This window comes from Gracilinanus agilis, chromosome 2, assembly GCF_016433145.1.
Source record: "Gracilinanus agilis isolate LMUSP501 chromosome 2, AgileGrace, whole genome shotgun sequence".
Lineage (NCBI taxonomy): Eukaryota > Metazoa > Chordata > Mammalia > Didelphimorphia > Didelphidae > Gracilinanus > Gracilinanus agilis.
The window spans coordinates 527,030,610-527,043,452 of NC_058131.1; the positions used below are offsets into that span (position 1 = coordinate 527,030,610).

General features: G+C 37.5%; 1 protein-coding gene across 2 annotated transcripts in view; it reads left to right on the plus strand.

Moving 5' to 3' along the window:
- VPS39 (VPS39 subunit of HOPS complex) overlaps window positions 1-12,843 on the plus strand; it is a 65,502-nt gene that overhangs the window by 15,245 nt on the left and 37,414 nt on the right. For both annotated transcript variants that reach the window (XM_044665110.1, XM_044665111.1), the window contains 3 exons: window positions 5,413-5,507; window positions 9,130-9,228; window positions 9,792-9,884. In XM_044665110.1, the coding sequence (XP_044521045.1) occupies window positions 5,413-5,507; window positions 9,130-9,228; window positions 9,792-9,884 (287 nt within the window). The remainder of the gene's footprint in view (window positions 1-5,412; window positions 5,508-9,129; window positions 9,229-9,791; window positions 9,885-12,843) is intronic.

The window sequence follows — 12,843 nt, forward strand, 5'->3', positions numbered from 1 at the left end:
TTCACTGCATGGCAATCCTTGTGTTTTTCCTTAATCGACTCTAGGATAGCAGAGTCCTTAATTGACTTTTCACAGTGGCTATTCCAAACCTCTTTTCTCCTCAAACCCTCTATTTTAATTCCTTTGTCCTACCTCTCAACAAAGAACTTTATTTCCTCCTACTTTACTGAAGAAAATAGAGGCCATTCATTTTGAGTTCTCTCTTCTACCCTGCCTTACATTTCAAAACCTTTTTAAAATTATTTCTGAATTTATTTTCCATTTTCTGATTGTATCCTCTCCAACCTCTTCTAAGAGCTTACCTTCTTGAACATGGCTTGCCTCTCTTCTTCACTCTCTTCTTATCTACTGGTAACTTCCCTGCCATCTGGGAGTCTAGATCTCCCATAGTTTTAAATGACCTTTACTGCCATCTCTCCAAGTTGTTCTATAAGCTTTTTTCCTCAATTTCAACCAAACTCAGAGAAAGGCTTATCTATGCTTCTTGCCTCCATTTCTACATCTCCCATTCTCTTCTCAGTCTTTTGCAACCTGCCTTTCTTTCTTGTCACCTTACTTTTTTATTGTCTTGGCTTTCTCTAAATTTACCTTTTGAAATTTCACAGAATCAAAGAATTTGAGAATTGGAAGCAACCTCAGATGTCCTAGTCAAATCCATACATATTCCTTTTCTTTTTAAAATTTTGAATTCTAAATCCTTTCTCTCCCTCTATTTTAACTATTTTAACATTCTTATCAGTGATTAAAGCAGATATAGCATACTCATCAAATTTACTGTTCTGAGAAGAATAGCTAATACAATAAATACCAGTTGGTATCCCAAAAGAGTGGTTTCTGCCCGAAGACTTGCAAAGGATAGAAGACCCATCATGTCTCTTAGGAGACTTTTGACCATTTCCCATTGTTAGGAAGATTTTCCTGACATTGAACCTACATTTTCCTCTCTGTAACTTTTACCTTTTGCTCCTGGTTCTGCCCCTTGGGGCCAAATGGAACAAGTTTAGTTCCTTCTCCATATGACAGGTCTTGAAATAGTTGAATACCATTATCATGTTTACCCTGAATCTTTTCTTCTCCAAGTTTAAACATGCATAGTTTCCCAAGTTGGTCCTCATATGAAATGAATTGAGAGTCCTTTACCATCTTGATTAACCTGCCCTGGACACTCTAGCTTATTTATCTTTCCTAAACCATGACACCCCAGACTGAACACAATATTTCAGATTAGGTCTAACAAGTCAGAATACAGTGAGACAATCACTTCTCTATTCCTACAAATTGCTCCTCTTATTGCAATTCTAAATCTCATTAGCTTTCTTGGCTCCCAAACCACATTGCCACCCCACATGACTTGTATTGAAATTGTAGTCCCCTAAATCCCAACATCTTTTTCAGAATAGGTATTGTCTATCTCTATGTCCCCATCATATGGTTACTTTTTTTAATTATTAAAAAACCCAACCCTTACCTTCTATCTTAGAATCAATACTGTATATTGGTTCTAAGGCAGAAGAGCAGTAAGGGCTTGTCAGAAGGTGTTAAGTGACTTGCTCAGGGTAATACAGCTAGGAAGTGTCTGAGGTCATATTTGAACACAAGATCTCCCATCTCTAGACTTGACTCTCAATTCCCTGAGCCACCTACCTCCCTCCTCTGTGTCCCCATCATATAGTTATAAAGTGGATTTCTTAAGCCTAAGTGCAACACTTAATATTTATCTGTATTAAATTTCATCTTAGATGTAGTCCCATGCACTAATTTCCTAAGCTCTTTTGGAATACCAACTGTTACTAATTGTATTAGCTATTCTTCTCAGATCAGAAAATTTGATGAGTATACTATCTCTGCTTTAGTCATTGATAAGAATGTTGAAACAGTTGAGGGAGAGAAAGGATTTGGAATTCAAAATTTTAAAAAGAAAAGGAATATTTAAAAATTGTTTTTACATGTAATTGCAGAAAAATAAAATAGTATTAAAAAATAATAAAGAGCACAGGATCGAGTACAGATCCTTGGACTACACCACCGGAGATCCCTTGTTGTACTGTTATTAAACCAGTAACCATCCAGTATTTGAGTCTAACTATCACTCACTGGAGTATGAATCCATTAGATTATTGTGTTGTCTAATTTGTATTTCTCCATCTTTTCTACAAAAATCATGTGAGTACTTTTATAAAAGAAAACCCAACTTCGTAAGATTATGGTAAACTTCAAAAATTTTTTCCCCTTAATTACATTAAAAAACAATTTTTAAACCTTTTTTTTTTTAAACCCTTGTACTTCGGTGTATTGTCTCATAGGTGGAAGAGTGGTAAGGGTGGGCAATGGGGGTCAAGTGACTTGCCCAGGGTCACACAGCTGGGAAGTGGCTGAGGCTGGGTTTGAACCTAGGACCTCCTGTCTCTAGGCCTGACTCTCACTCCACTGAGCTACCCAGCTGCCCCCCCCCCCTTTTTTTTTTGAGTCAAATTCTGAGTCATAGTTTAAGTCAAATTCTACTTCTCCCCTGGGAGAACCTCTTGGAATGGCAAGCAATCTGATATAGGTTTTTTTTTTTTTTTTAAACCCTTATACTTCGGTGTATTGTCTCATAGGTGGAAGAGTGGTAAGGGTGGGCAATGGGGGTCAAGTGACTTGCCCAGGGTCACACAGCTGGGAAGTGGCTGAGGCCGGGTTTGAACCTAGGACCTCCTGTCTTTAAGCCTGACTCTCACTCCACTGAGCTACCCAGCTGCCCCTCTGATACAGGTTTTACATGTGTAATTGTGTAAAACATGTTTCTGTATTAGTCGTTTTGTGAAAGAGAACTCAAACAAAAGAAAAGTGAAGAAATAAAGTGAAATATACTGTGTCTTGGTCTGCATTCAGACTCCCATCAGTTTTTTCTCTGGAGGCAGATGGTGTTTTTCATCATGAGTCCTTGAAGATTTTCTTGGATGCTAAGAATAGCTGTATCATTCATAAATGTTCATCATATAATATTACTGTTACCATGTATAATGTTCTGCTGCTTCTACTCATTTCACTTTGCATCAGTTCCTATAGGCTTTTCCAGGTTTTCGTAAATGATTGTCATTTTTTCTTATAGCACAGTCGTATTCCATCACAATCATAGCTGATGGACTTTTCATTTTCCAGTTCTTTGCCACTTCGAGAGCTGCTATAAATATTTTTGTTCAAACAGGTCCTTTTCTCTTTTTTAAAAAAATCTCTTTGGGATACAGCCAGTTTTCAGATGAAGAAATCAAAGCTTTATATAATCACATGAAAAATGCTCTAAATTGTCTTGATTAGAGAAATGCAAATTAAGACAGTTCTGAAGTACCACTTCACACCTATCAGATTGGATGATATAACAGAAGAGGAAAATAATAAATGCTGGAGAGGATGTGGCAGAATTGGGATACTAATGTACTACTGGTGGAGTTGTGAACTGATCCAGCTTTTCAGCAGAACAATTTGGAACTATGCCTAAGGGGCTTTAAAACCATGCATACCCCTTGATCCAGCAATAGCACTTATAGGATATAGTTCCACAACATAAACTCGTTCATTAATCCTGTCCAAAATAGGAAACAAGGTTAGTTTGGCATGACCTGTTTTTGATGAAGTCATGTTGACTCTTGGTAATCATTTCTTCCCTTTCTAAATAGTTACCTATCATTTCCTTCATGATTCATTCTAGAATTATTCCTAGAATCAAAGTGAAGCTCACTGACCTGTGACCCCTTGCTTGAGGAAATAGGCCACTGAAGTCTTTAAGTAGTCTCAGGGGTATCCTCAAGTGGAATATATTTTATTAAATCACCCTAGAGGTATTAAAGATATAGATTAACTCACACACACACACACACACACACACCTCTGTGAAAAAGGAGACTTCGTCTTTGAGTTGGAATAAAACTCACTTGGCTTTCCTTGCTTGTCTGGGCCCTCCATGTTACTTTTTAGAATCCTTTTCTAGGCTTGTATTTGTATCTCTTAGCTCCTTACTTCTGAAAAAAGGGAAAGGAAATGGTTCAGTTGCTGAAACTGCCCCCAGGGGAATGGGATCTAAGGTCCTCTAGTACCTGGCTTCTATTACTTTTCTAGCCTTATTTCACACTACATCTCTCCATTCACTCCTTTCCAGGAAACTGGACTCTTAACTCACTTCTGTCCTGCAGTATCTCACCTCCATGCATTCATATAGATTTGGAACACACTTCCTACTCCTCTCTACCTATTAGAATTTTTTTCTTTCTTCTAAACTCAGCTTAGTTGGCACTTCCTCCTTGAGGCCTTCCTTAATTACTCACCCCCAACTGACCACTGAAATTCTCTTTCCTCAAATTTTCCTACAATGTATACTGGCTGGATTTTGCTTTATCCTTGTCACTTCCTGCCTTGTGTTGTTTTGATTTGTGTCTATGTCCTGTCTCCAGCCCTGACACCTCAGGAAAGTAGAAACTGTTTGGTCAGGGACTTTACACATTTCACTACTGTACTACTTCTACCCCCTACCAAAGGGTTTTGAATATAGGAAGCATTTGATAAAAATTGATTGAAGAGAGAGATCATAAATCTGATGTAGTCACTTCCTGAAAAAATTTTTATGGTTGATACATAAAAGTGAATGTCATCTTTTTCTGAAACTGAAATCAATTTTTCATTTTGTTCCTTTTTCAAGAGGTTCTTAATTTGGCATCTGCAAACTTGGGTTTTATTTTCTGTTTGTTTCTAATAATTGTATTTTGGCATAATTTAGTATAATCACAAAGGTATAATACTTTGTGATTCTCTATATTATATTTTATGCATTTAAGAGCATTATTCTGAGGGACAGCTAGGTGGCTTAGTGGATAGAGTGCCAGGCCTGGAGTTGAGAGATCAAAGGTGGCATCTGATATTACCTAGCTGTGTGACTCTGGGAAGGTCATTTAACCCCAGTTACTTAGTCCTTACTCCTCTTATACCTTGGAACCCATACGTCTCTGAGGAAAAAAGGAGTCTTTGACTTTCAGTTGGGATAAAATTCCCTGGATTTCCTTGCTTGTCTGGATCCCTCCATGTTACTCTTTAGAATCCTTTTCTAGGCTCATGTTTTGTATCTTTACTTAACTCTTTACTTCTGAAAAAAGGGAACAGAAATGCTTCAGTCACTTAAACTACCCCCAAATGGGAATGGGATTCTGAGGGTAAGAATTTTTAAAAAGAAATTTATTCTGAGATGGATTCATTAGATGGCCAAAGGGGTCCTGGACACAAAATAAGTTAGGAATCCCTACTCTAAAGATTATACATTTTTTAGTTTTGTGACCAGTATTTGTAAAGGTTTGCTCTGAGGTGTTTTTAAGACTTCCCATATCAAATCCCTTCTCTTCCTCTGTTGAATGACTGAAAAGTAATTGTATGTCTCTTTTAAAACAGAAAATAACATTTATGTTCATGACCTATTGACATTTCAACAAATCACTACAGTTTCAAAGGCAAAGGGGGCATCTCTGTTTACCTGTGACCTCCAGGTAAGTAAAGGCAAGATTATTGATTCTTTTTTTTATGTATTTCTTACTTAATGGAGTAGACTAGTTTCATGGGTTTTCCAAAATAGCAGAAAAAAAAATATTTGCTTTAGTTTGAACATAGACCAACTTCCAAATAAGCTGTGCCCCTAAAAAAATTACCTTTCTTTAAAGGGGAAGAAAGTACAGAGAAACACACTGAAAAATAATCGCACAAAGTTATATCGTCAAAGTCTTACTAGGGGTATGTAAGATAGCACAGTAGATAGAATGCCATGCCTAGAGTTGGGAGGGTTCAAATCTGGCCTCAGACACTTCTTAATTAGCTCCCAGGCTATTCTGTTAGCTCCAGAACTGCTATTCCATCAGCTCCAAGGCTGTTCCCCTGTGCCTGGAGAGCTACTTATTCCGCCAATTCAGAGACTGTTCCATCAGCCCAGGGCTATGGGGCTATTCCATCAGCTCAAGGGGCTATTCCACCACAGAGGCTGCTATTCCACCAGCTCCTGTGCTACTCTACCAGCCCCTAAGGTCATTCCACCAGCCTAGACTATTATACTATCTTAAAAACCTCTTCTTCAAATAAAATCCTTTTCTTACTTCTGGACTGAATGGAGTTTGAATCTCCCATCTTGGGGTGAAACCCTGCTATAAACTTAGGTGTGTTTCTCCAAGAACCCTAGCTGTGTGACCCTGGGCAAGTCACTTCATTCTGATTGCTTAGCCCTTGCTGCTCTTCTGCCTCAGAATTGATACTAAGAGGGGGCAGCTAAGTGACTTAGTGGATTAAGAGCCAGGCCTAGAGATGGGAGGTCTTAGCAACAAATCTGGCCTCAGATTCTTCCTGTGTGACCTTGGACAAGTCATTTAACTTCCTTTGCCTAGCCCTTAACCACTCTTCTGCATACAGTACTGATTCTAAGATGGAAGGTAAGGGTTTAAAAAAAAGAATTGATACTAAGGTAAAAGTTAAGAGTTTAAACATTTTTTTTACTATAAAAACTTTTTTATCTTGTCATTCAAATAAACATTAAGTATTCATTTTTATTATCACTGCTCTCTGTCTTTTGTTGTCCCCTGTGTTAAAAATACAATTATAAACCGAACTCTTGTATAAGGCAGATTTGCAGGAAAATATGGCCTATATTTATACCAGTGCTTAAGTATTTCAATGGGAGACAGTTGACAGATTATATAGAGAGCTGTTTTCAGAACTTGGAAGACCTGGGTTCAAATCTTATCTCTAATACACACTAGCTTATGATTCCAGACAAGTCATTAATCTCTCAGTGTTGTGGGCCATTAACATTATAAATTGCAGAGAGGGGTCAATCTGTATTAGTAGGGGTAGTTTTCCCCCTGGGACTTCCCTTTAGCAATGAAATTTCAGGTCTGGTACCTTTCTGCATCTCCTTAAGTGAAGTTTTTGTCATTGATAGGGTATTCTTGTGGGTGCAGATAAACAAACTTATCCAAGGTTTTTCATTCTTTGTGATGGGTTACCATAACCCAAGATTTCACCCTTAATTCAGCCTCCTGATTATGGGCCTCATTGTTTGCTAAACTAGTCCTCTGAAAGCAGTTTTCATCTATTATCACTGAAGCCTTTCCAATATGGCTGACCCAGATTTTGCTCCATTGATATGGCCTTTAAGACCCCAGACCAAAAGCAGTCTGAATGAGAGAATGGTAGCCTAGGATTAAAGTTTTCCCATAGAGATCCCTATTGACTATATATATATATTTGTATTTGTATTTGTATATGTATATATATATATTTGTATATGTATATATATACTTATATATAAACATAATAAAAGGACTATATATGTTGACTATTCTCATAGAGATCCCTATTAACTATATATATATATATACACACACACACACACATATATATATATATATATATATATATATATATATATATATATATATATATATATATACATAAAAACATAATAAAAGGAGACCATTAAATCAACTTCCACAGTCACCACTGAACTTTGAGTTACAGAAAATATGGAAAGCATAAATACATAGTCTTTGTCCTCAGGAAGCTTATTATTTCAATTGGAAGCAATAGATACATTCACAGTGTTCTTTCTTCCTTTGGGCCAGTCTCTCTATCTCACCTCTTTTCAAATCTGGCCCCAAATCCACCTTCTACAGGGAGTCTTTCTTGATTTATTCTCCTCAGGTCTGACCCCTTCTCTCATTTTTATCCTTTCCACATTTATGTTTCCAGTCGTTACTTTGTTTTGTTTTTGCTAATATGTTGCTTCTTATTGTTACTGATTCATTTCATGTTTGTACATTTTGGTCATCCCAACTCAATGATTATTTCCTCAAGAGGAGAGATCAAGTTTTACATTTCTTTTGTTCCTTCTTAGTCCTAAATTCATTCCTTTGCACAAGGTCATTGTTTTCTGAGGGACTAGAAAAATGATATGTGTGTGTATCTAATAACAGTAACAAACAACATATTAGCAAAACCAAATAATATTGTACCAACTGGGAACATAATATGGAAAAGATAAAAATTATAGAATGGATCAGACTTCAGTATGATAAACCAAGAAAGACTCTTTTTGGGAGATGGATTTGAGGAAAGATTTAAAAAGAGCCGAGGGAGATAGATTGGCAGAAAGAAAGCAAGAATACTGTTAACAATTTTTTTTCTGAATGACATCTTTGTGTGTATATATGTGTGTGTGTGCATGTATCTGTATATGTATTCCTATAGGTACATATATGTTATGTGTATGTACATAATAAATCTACATAGAATATGATTTTAGTGTCACAAGTTAAAGGATCGCCATACATAGTTTTGCAAGACTCATCTAGGCCATAGGTTACTAATCTTAAATGGTTTGCCTTGGTAAGGCCTTGGGCTCTTGCTTTCTATTATGCTCCAGGATGTTGAAAGGTTGTCCGACCAGTCACTGACTTGACAGGAGGGTGAAGAATTGAGTGTTTATAAGTTTCCAGCTATTAAGAGCTGGCCTGGTGGGGAATGGGAGAGCCTAATTTTGTGCTGACTTTAGAAAACCAGAATTGACAGAGAGCTTTTAATTAGGGAATAGGATGTAGAGAGGGACACCAAGGAGAGAAGAGGGCAAGGGGACATATTGGCAGCAACTAATCACTGAAAATTGAACTGTGAGCTGTTTGGGACATATTTGTCATAGATTGCTGACCTCAAATCCAGTTTATATCAAGAATAATATGCTTATATGTGTGAGACATCAAAAAAGAAAAAAAATGTAATTTACCTAGGCATAAGCCTATATGGTTTGAATTGAACATTTATTAAATCTGTAGCTCCTATTTAGGTTTTGTAGGCAATCTGGAAAAAGGATGGCTGAGATGTTGGTCTTTCTTCTTCACTCAGTTTCTGAACATATTTTGGGCACCAGCAGCATTCTAATGGGCTTCTCTGATACCATGAATTTTATAAGTGAATCATTGAGATTATCTTAAACTAACTCATTTGAAACATAATGGGAGTATTCATTTTCAGCTGCATCTTGGCTTTGAGCTAGTTGGCAGTTCTATGGCATGACAGTAGGATTTTCATTTGCTCTGCTGTTGTTGACAATGCTTGTGATTCTTTCATCAGCACACTGAAACAGGTGAGGAGGTACTGAGGATGTGTGTGGCTGTGAAGAAGAAACTCCAGCTATATTTTTGGAAGGACAGAGAATTTCATGAACTACAGGTAAGGTCCATTGTGAGCCAGGACGTAAGCCCTTGCTAGGGTTGGCATTCGCTCTGAAGGCCTCCCAAATGGCTTGTAGCAAAAATCCAGGTTTTCAGTGTTTTGATTCTCCCAGAGAATGAATGACCTAGCAGTTAGAAAGCCAGTCTTGGACTCAGAAAGACTGGGCAATATACTCACTGTGTGGCCCTGGGCTAGTTACTTAATCTCTGGGTGCCAGGTGATGAGCTGCGTTGATAATTAAGTTCCTCAGTGTACTCTTTACACTGATGATATTGCAGGTCCAGTTAAAAAAAATCTCCCTAAATAATAAAAGTCTGCTCCTCATTTCTCCAAGTTCTTCCTTACTTTTAAGAGATATCTGGGATACAAATTCACTCACCATCCCACCTTCAGATTCTTCTTTGAGCCAGTGGGTATTTATCTCATGCCAGACATCTTGTTCAGTGTTTGGTAGCAGATTCAATACTGTGCTCCACCCTGGGCATGAGGGTAGGGATAGCAGATCATGATCTTTGATTCTTAACGTCTTTCTCAGATGAATTGACTCCCTCTTTCTTCAGGGGGACTTTAGTGTACCAGATGTGCCCAAGTCCATGGCATGGTGTGAAAATTCTATTTGTGTGGGTTTCAAGAGAGACTACTATCTCATAAGGGTAAGTCATCAACTTGACTCAGTAGAACATAGTTGGAGGAATGTGTTGTTTTGTAAAGATCCCACTGTCTACACAGCCAGAAGGAGAGAGATGTCCACATGGTAAATGCAACTCTCTGGCACAGTTAAAATCAATAAATACTTATTAATCACAATCTGTGCAAAGCAATATTATAGGTGCTAGGGAGAAAATTTAGATGAGACACGGTCCCTTCCTTCATTGAATTTACTGTCAACTATAGTTAGAATGATGCGAACACAAATACCATGTTAATATTTTTTCTTGTACTTCAGTGCTTTAGAGACTTGGAGTATCATTAGTGAAGAGCATCAGGGAAGACTTCATGAATGAGCTTCCTTTTAGTTGTACTGGGCTTTAAAGACTAGGTGAGAATCATCAGGCAGAAGAGGGGAAGGGAGGATACTAAGCATTAAAAACAGTGGGAACAAAAGTAGAGAGAGAGGAGATTATATATTAGGGCTCAGAATATAATAGGTGGTCCATTTTGGTTAGACTATAGAGCAGGGTTTTTTTTTCCCAAAAAGTATTTTATCTTTACCCCAATTACATGTAAAAACAATTTTTAACATTCCTTTTTTGTTTTTTAATCTGGAGTTCCAAATTCTCTCTTCTCCCACCCTAAATATTTTCCCATATCAGTTATTTTATGGAAGAGATTTTGAACCAAATGAAAAAAAAAGAAAAAGAAGAAAGAAAGTGAAATATGGCATGTTTTGGTCTGCATTTAGACTTCCATCAGTTCTTTCTCTGTAGGTAGATGGTATTTTCATCATGAGTCTTTGGGATTGTTTTAGATTACTGTATTGCTGAGAATAGCTACATCATTCACAGTTGTTCATCATATAGTATTGCTGTTATTGTATATAATGTTCTTCTGGTTCTGCTCACTTCACTTTGTATCAGTTCATATAAGTCTTTCCAGGATTTTCTGAAGGCATCCTAGAGCAAGAGTCCTTATGAACTGTTTTTGAAACTATTTTGATAATTATATTTCAATATAGTTGGTTTCCTTTGTAATCCTATGCATTTTATTTTATGCAGTTCAAACATTATTCTGGAAAGGATACCATAAGTTTCACCAGGTTAACACACACACACACACACACACAAAAAGAATTCATGATACACAAAAAATTAAAAACTCTTGCCCTAGAGTAAATGAGAGGGCAATAATGGGAGATAAATCAGAAGTTGGAGTGGAAAGGAGAACTGTGAGCCAAGTTCTGAACTCCTCGAGAAAGTGATCTGGGAACTGGCTGGTAATAGCCAATAGGATCTGGAGAAGGTAATATATCCTTTGTAAAATGAGACATTGGATAATAATTGGAAAGTGTTTAGCACAGAGCCTGGCATATAGTAAGTGCTATATAAATGTTAGCTCTTATTATTATTATTAGATGATTTTTAGATGAAAGGCAGCTCTAGATCTGTGGTAGTATGAAGGAGTGAACCTCAGAGGAAAATGAGTTATTAAGTGATGGTGGGTAAGGTGGGCCTGGAAATGGCATTGAAGAGAAAGAAGCATGTCTACCCCTCCTCTTGGCCTAGTGTAAAAGTTTAGGGGGTGGGGAGGGAGTTTTGAGCATAGAAGATATATTCAGTCATAAAGAGCAGTCAGCGATGGTGCTTTTCTGATTACAGGTAGAGAAGGGAGGGGAGCCCAAAAGGAAATCTAATGGGAAAATAGTTTATTAAAAATAGAGAGGATTGGGGCAGCTGGGTGGCTCAGTGGATTGAGAGCCAGGCCTAGAGACGGGAGGTCCTAGGTTCAAATCCGGCCTCAGACACTTCCCAGCTGTGTGACCCTGGGCAAGTCACTTGACCCCCATTGCCCACCCTTACCACTCTTCCACCTATAAGTCAATACACAGAAATTAAGGGTTTAAAATAAAAAAAAATTAAAAAAAAAAAATAGAGAGGATTAGGGGCAGCTAGGTGGCTCAGTGGACAGAAAGCCAGGCCTATTGAAGGGAGGCCCTGGGTTCAAATTTAGCCTGAGATAATTCCTAGCTTTGTGACCCTGGGAAAGTCACTTAACCTCAAATGCCTAGCCCTTACTCTTCTTTTGCCTTGGAACCAATATTTAAGTATTGGTTCTAAGACAGAAATAAGGGTTTAAAAAAAAAATATATATATATATATATATATATATATATATGTATATGTATGTATGTATGTATGTATATATGTTTCCAAAGGGTTCAAAGGAAAGGAACCATGGTGAGAAAGAGATATCCATCAATGAGTGTGGGAAATTGAAGAGTTGTCAGCAGGGAAGAGAGCTTCTCCCTAGGTAGCCTATAGCCTTGAATTACTCGGATCCTGAGAGAAACTATGAAGTGATTGTTGTGTCCTTTTATGTAGCAATGGTAGTATTGCTTTGATCATCATTTCCTGGAAAAAGAAAAAAAAAGGAGGCAGAAAGTCTGGGTGGGTCAGTGTGAAGTAAATGTATGAATGATGACAAGACAAATGACATGATTCCTGTTCTCACTAGGCCCTAATCAGGGCCTAGAGAGAATGAAGCTCTAGGCTGGGACTTCACTGGCTATAAAGGGGGTTGATTAACAGCAATAGCTCTGTGCAGCACCAGCTCAACTTGGTTTTCCCAAGTGTTCATTCATGCCCAGCAATGCACAGTTGACTCTTTTTTAAAAGACTACCAGTATTATATCATATCACTCAAAATCAAACTCAGATTTCTCCTTTGCTATATGTCTTCCACTCAAAACATAGAACTTGAGACTTTTTCTTCACAGATTTGACTAACAAACCATATGTGAATTTATCATTTAGCTATTGTATAGATGCGTGTGATGTATGTTGTGTATCACTGGCTCTCATTAGATTGAGTTAGAGAGCTGGGACTAGTTTCTTATTTGTTTGTTGCTTTTCTTTTTATTCATAGTGCCTGGCACACTAGTGGGCAATTAAGCCA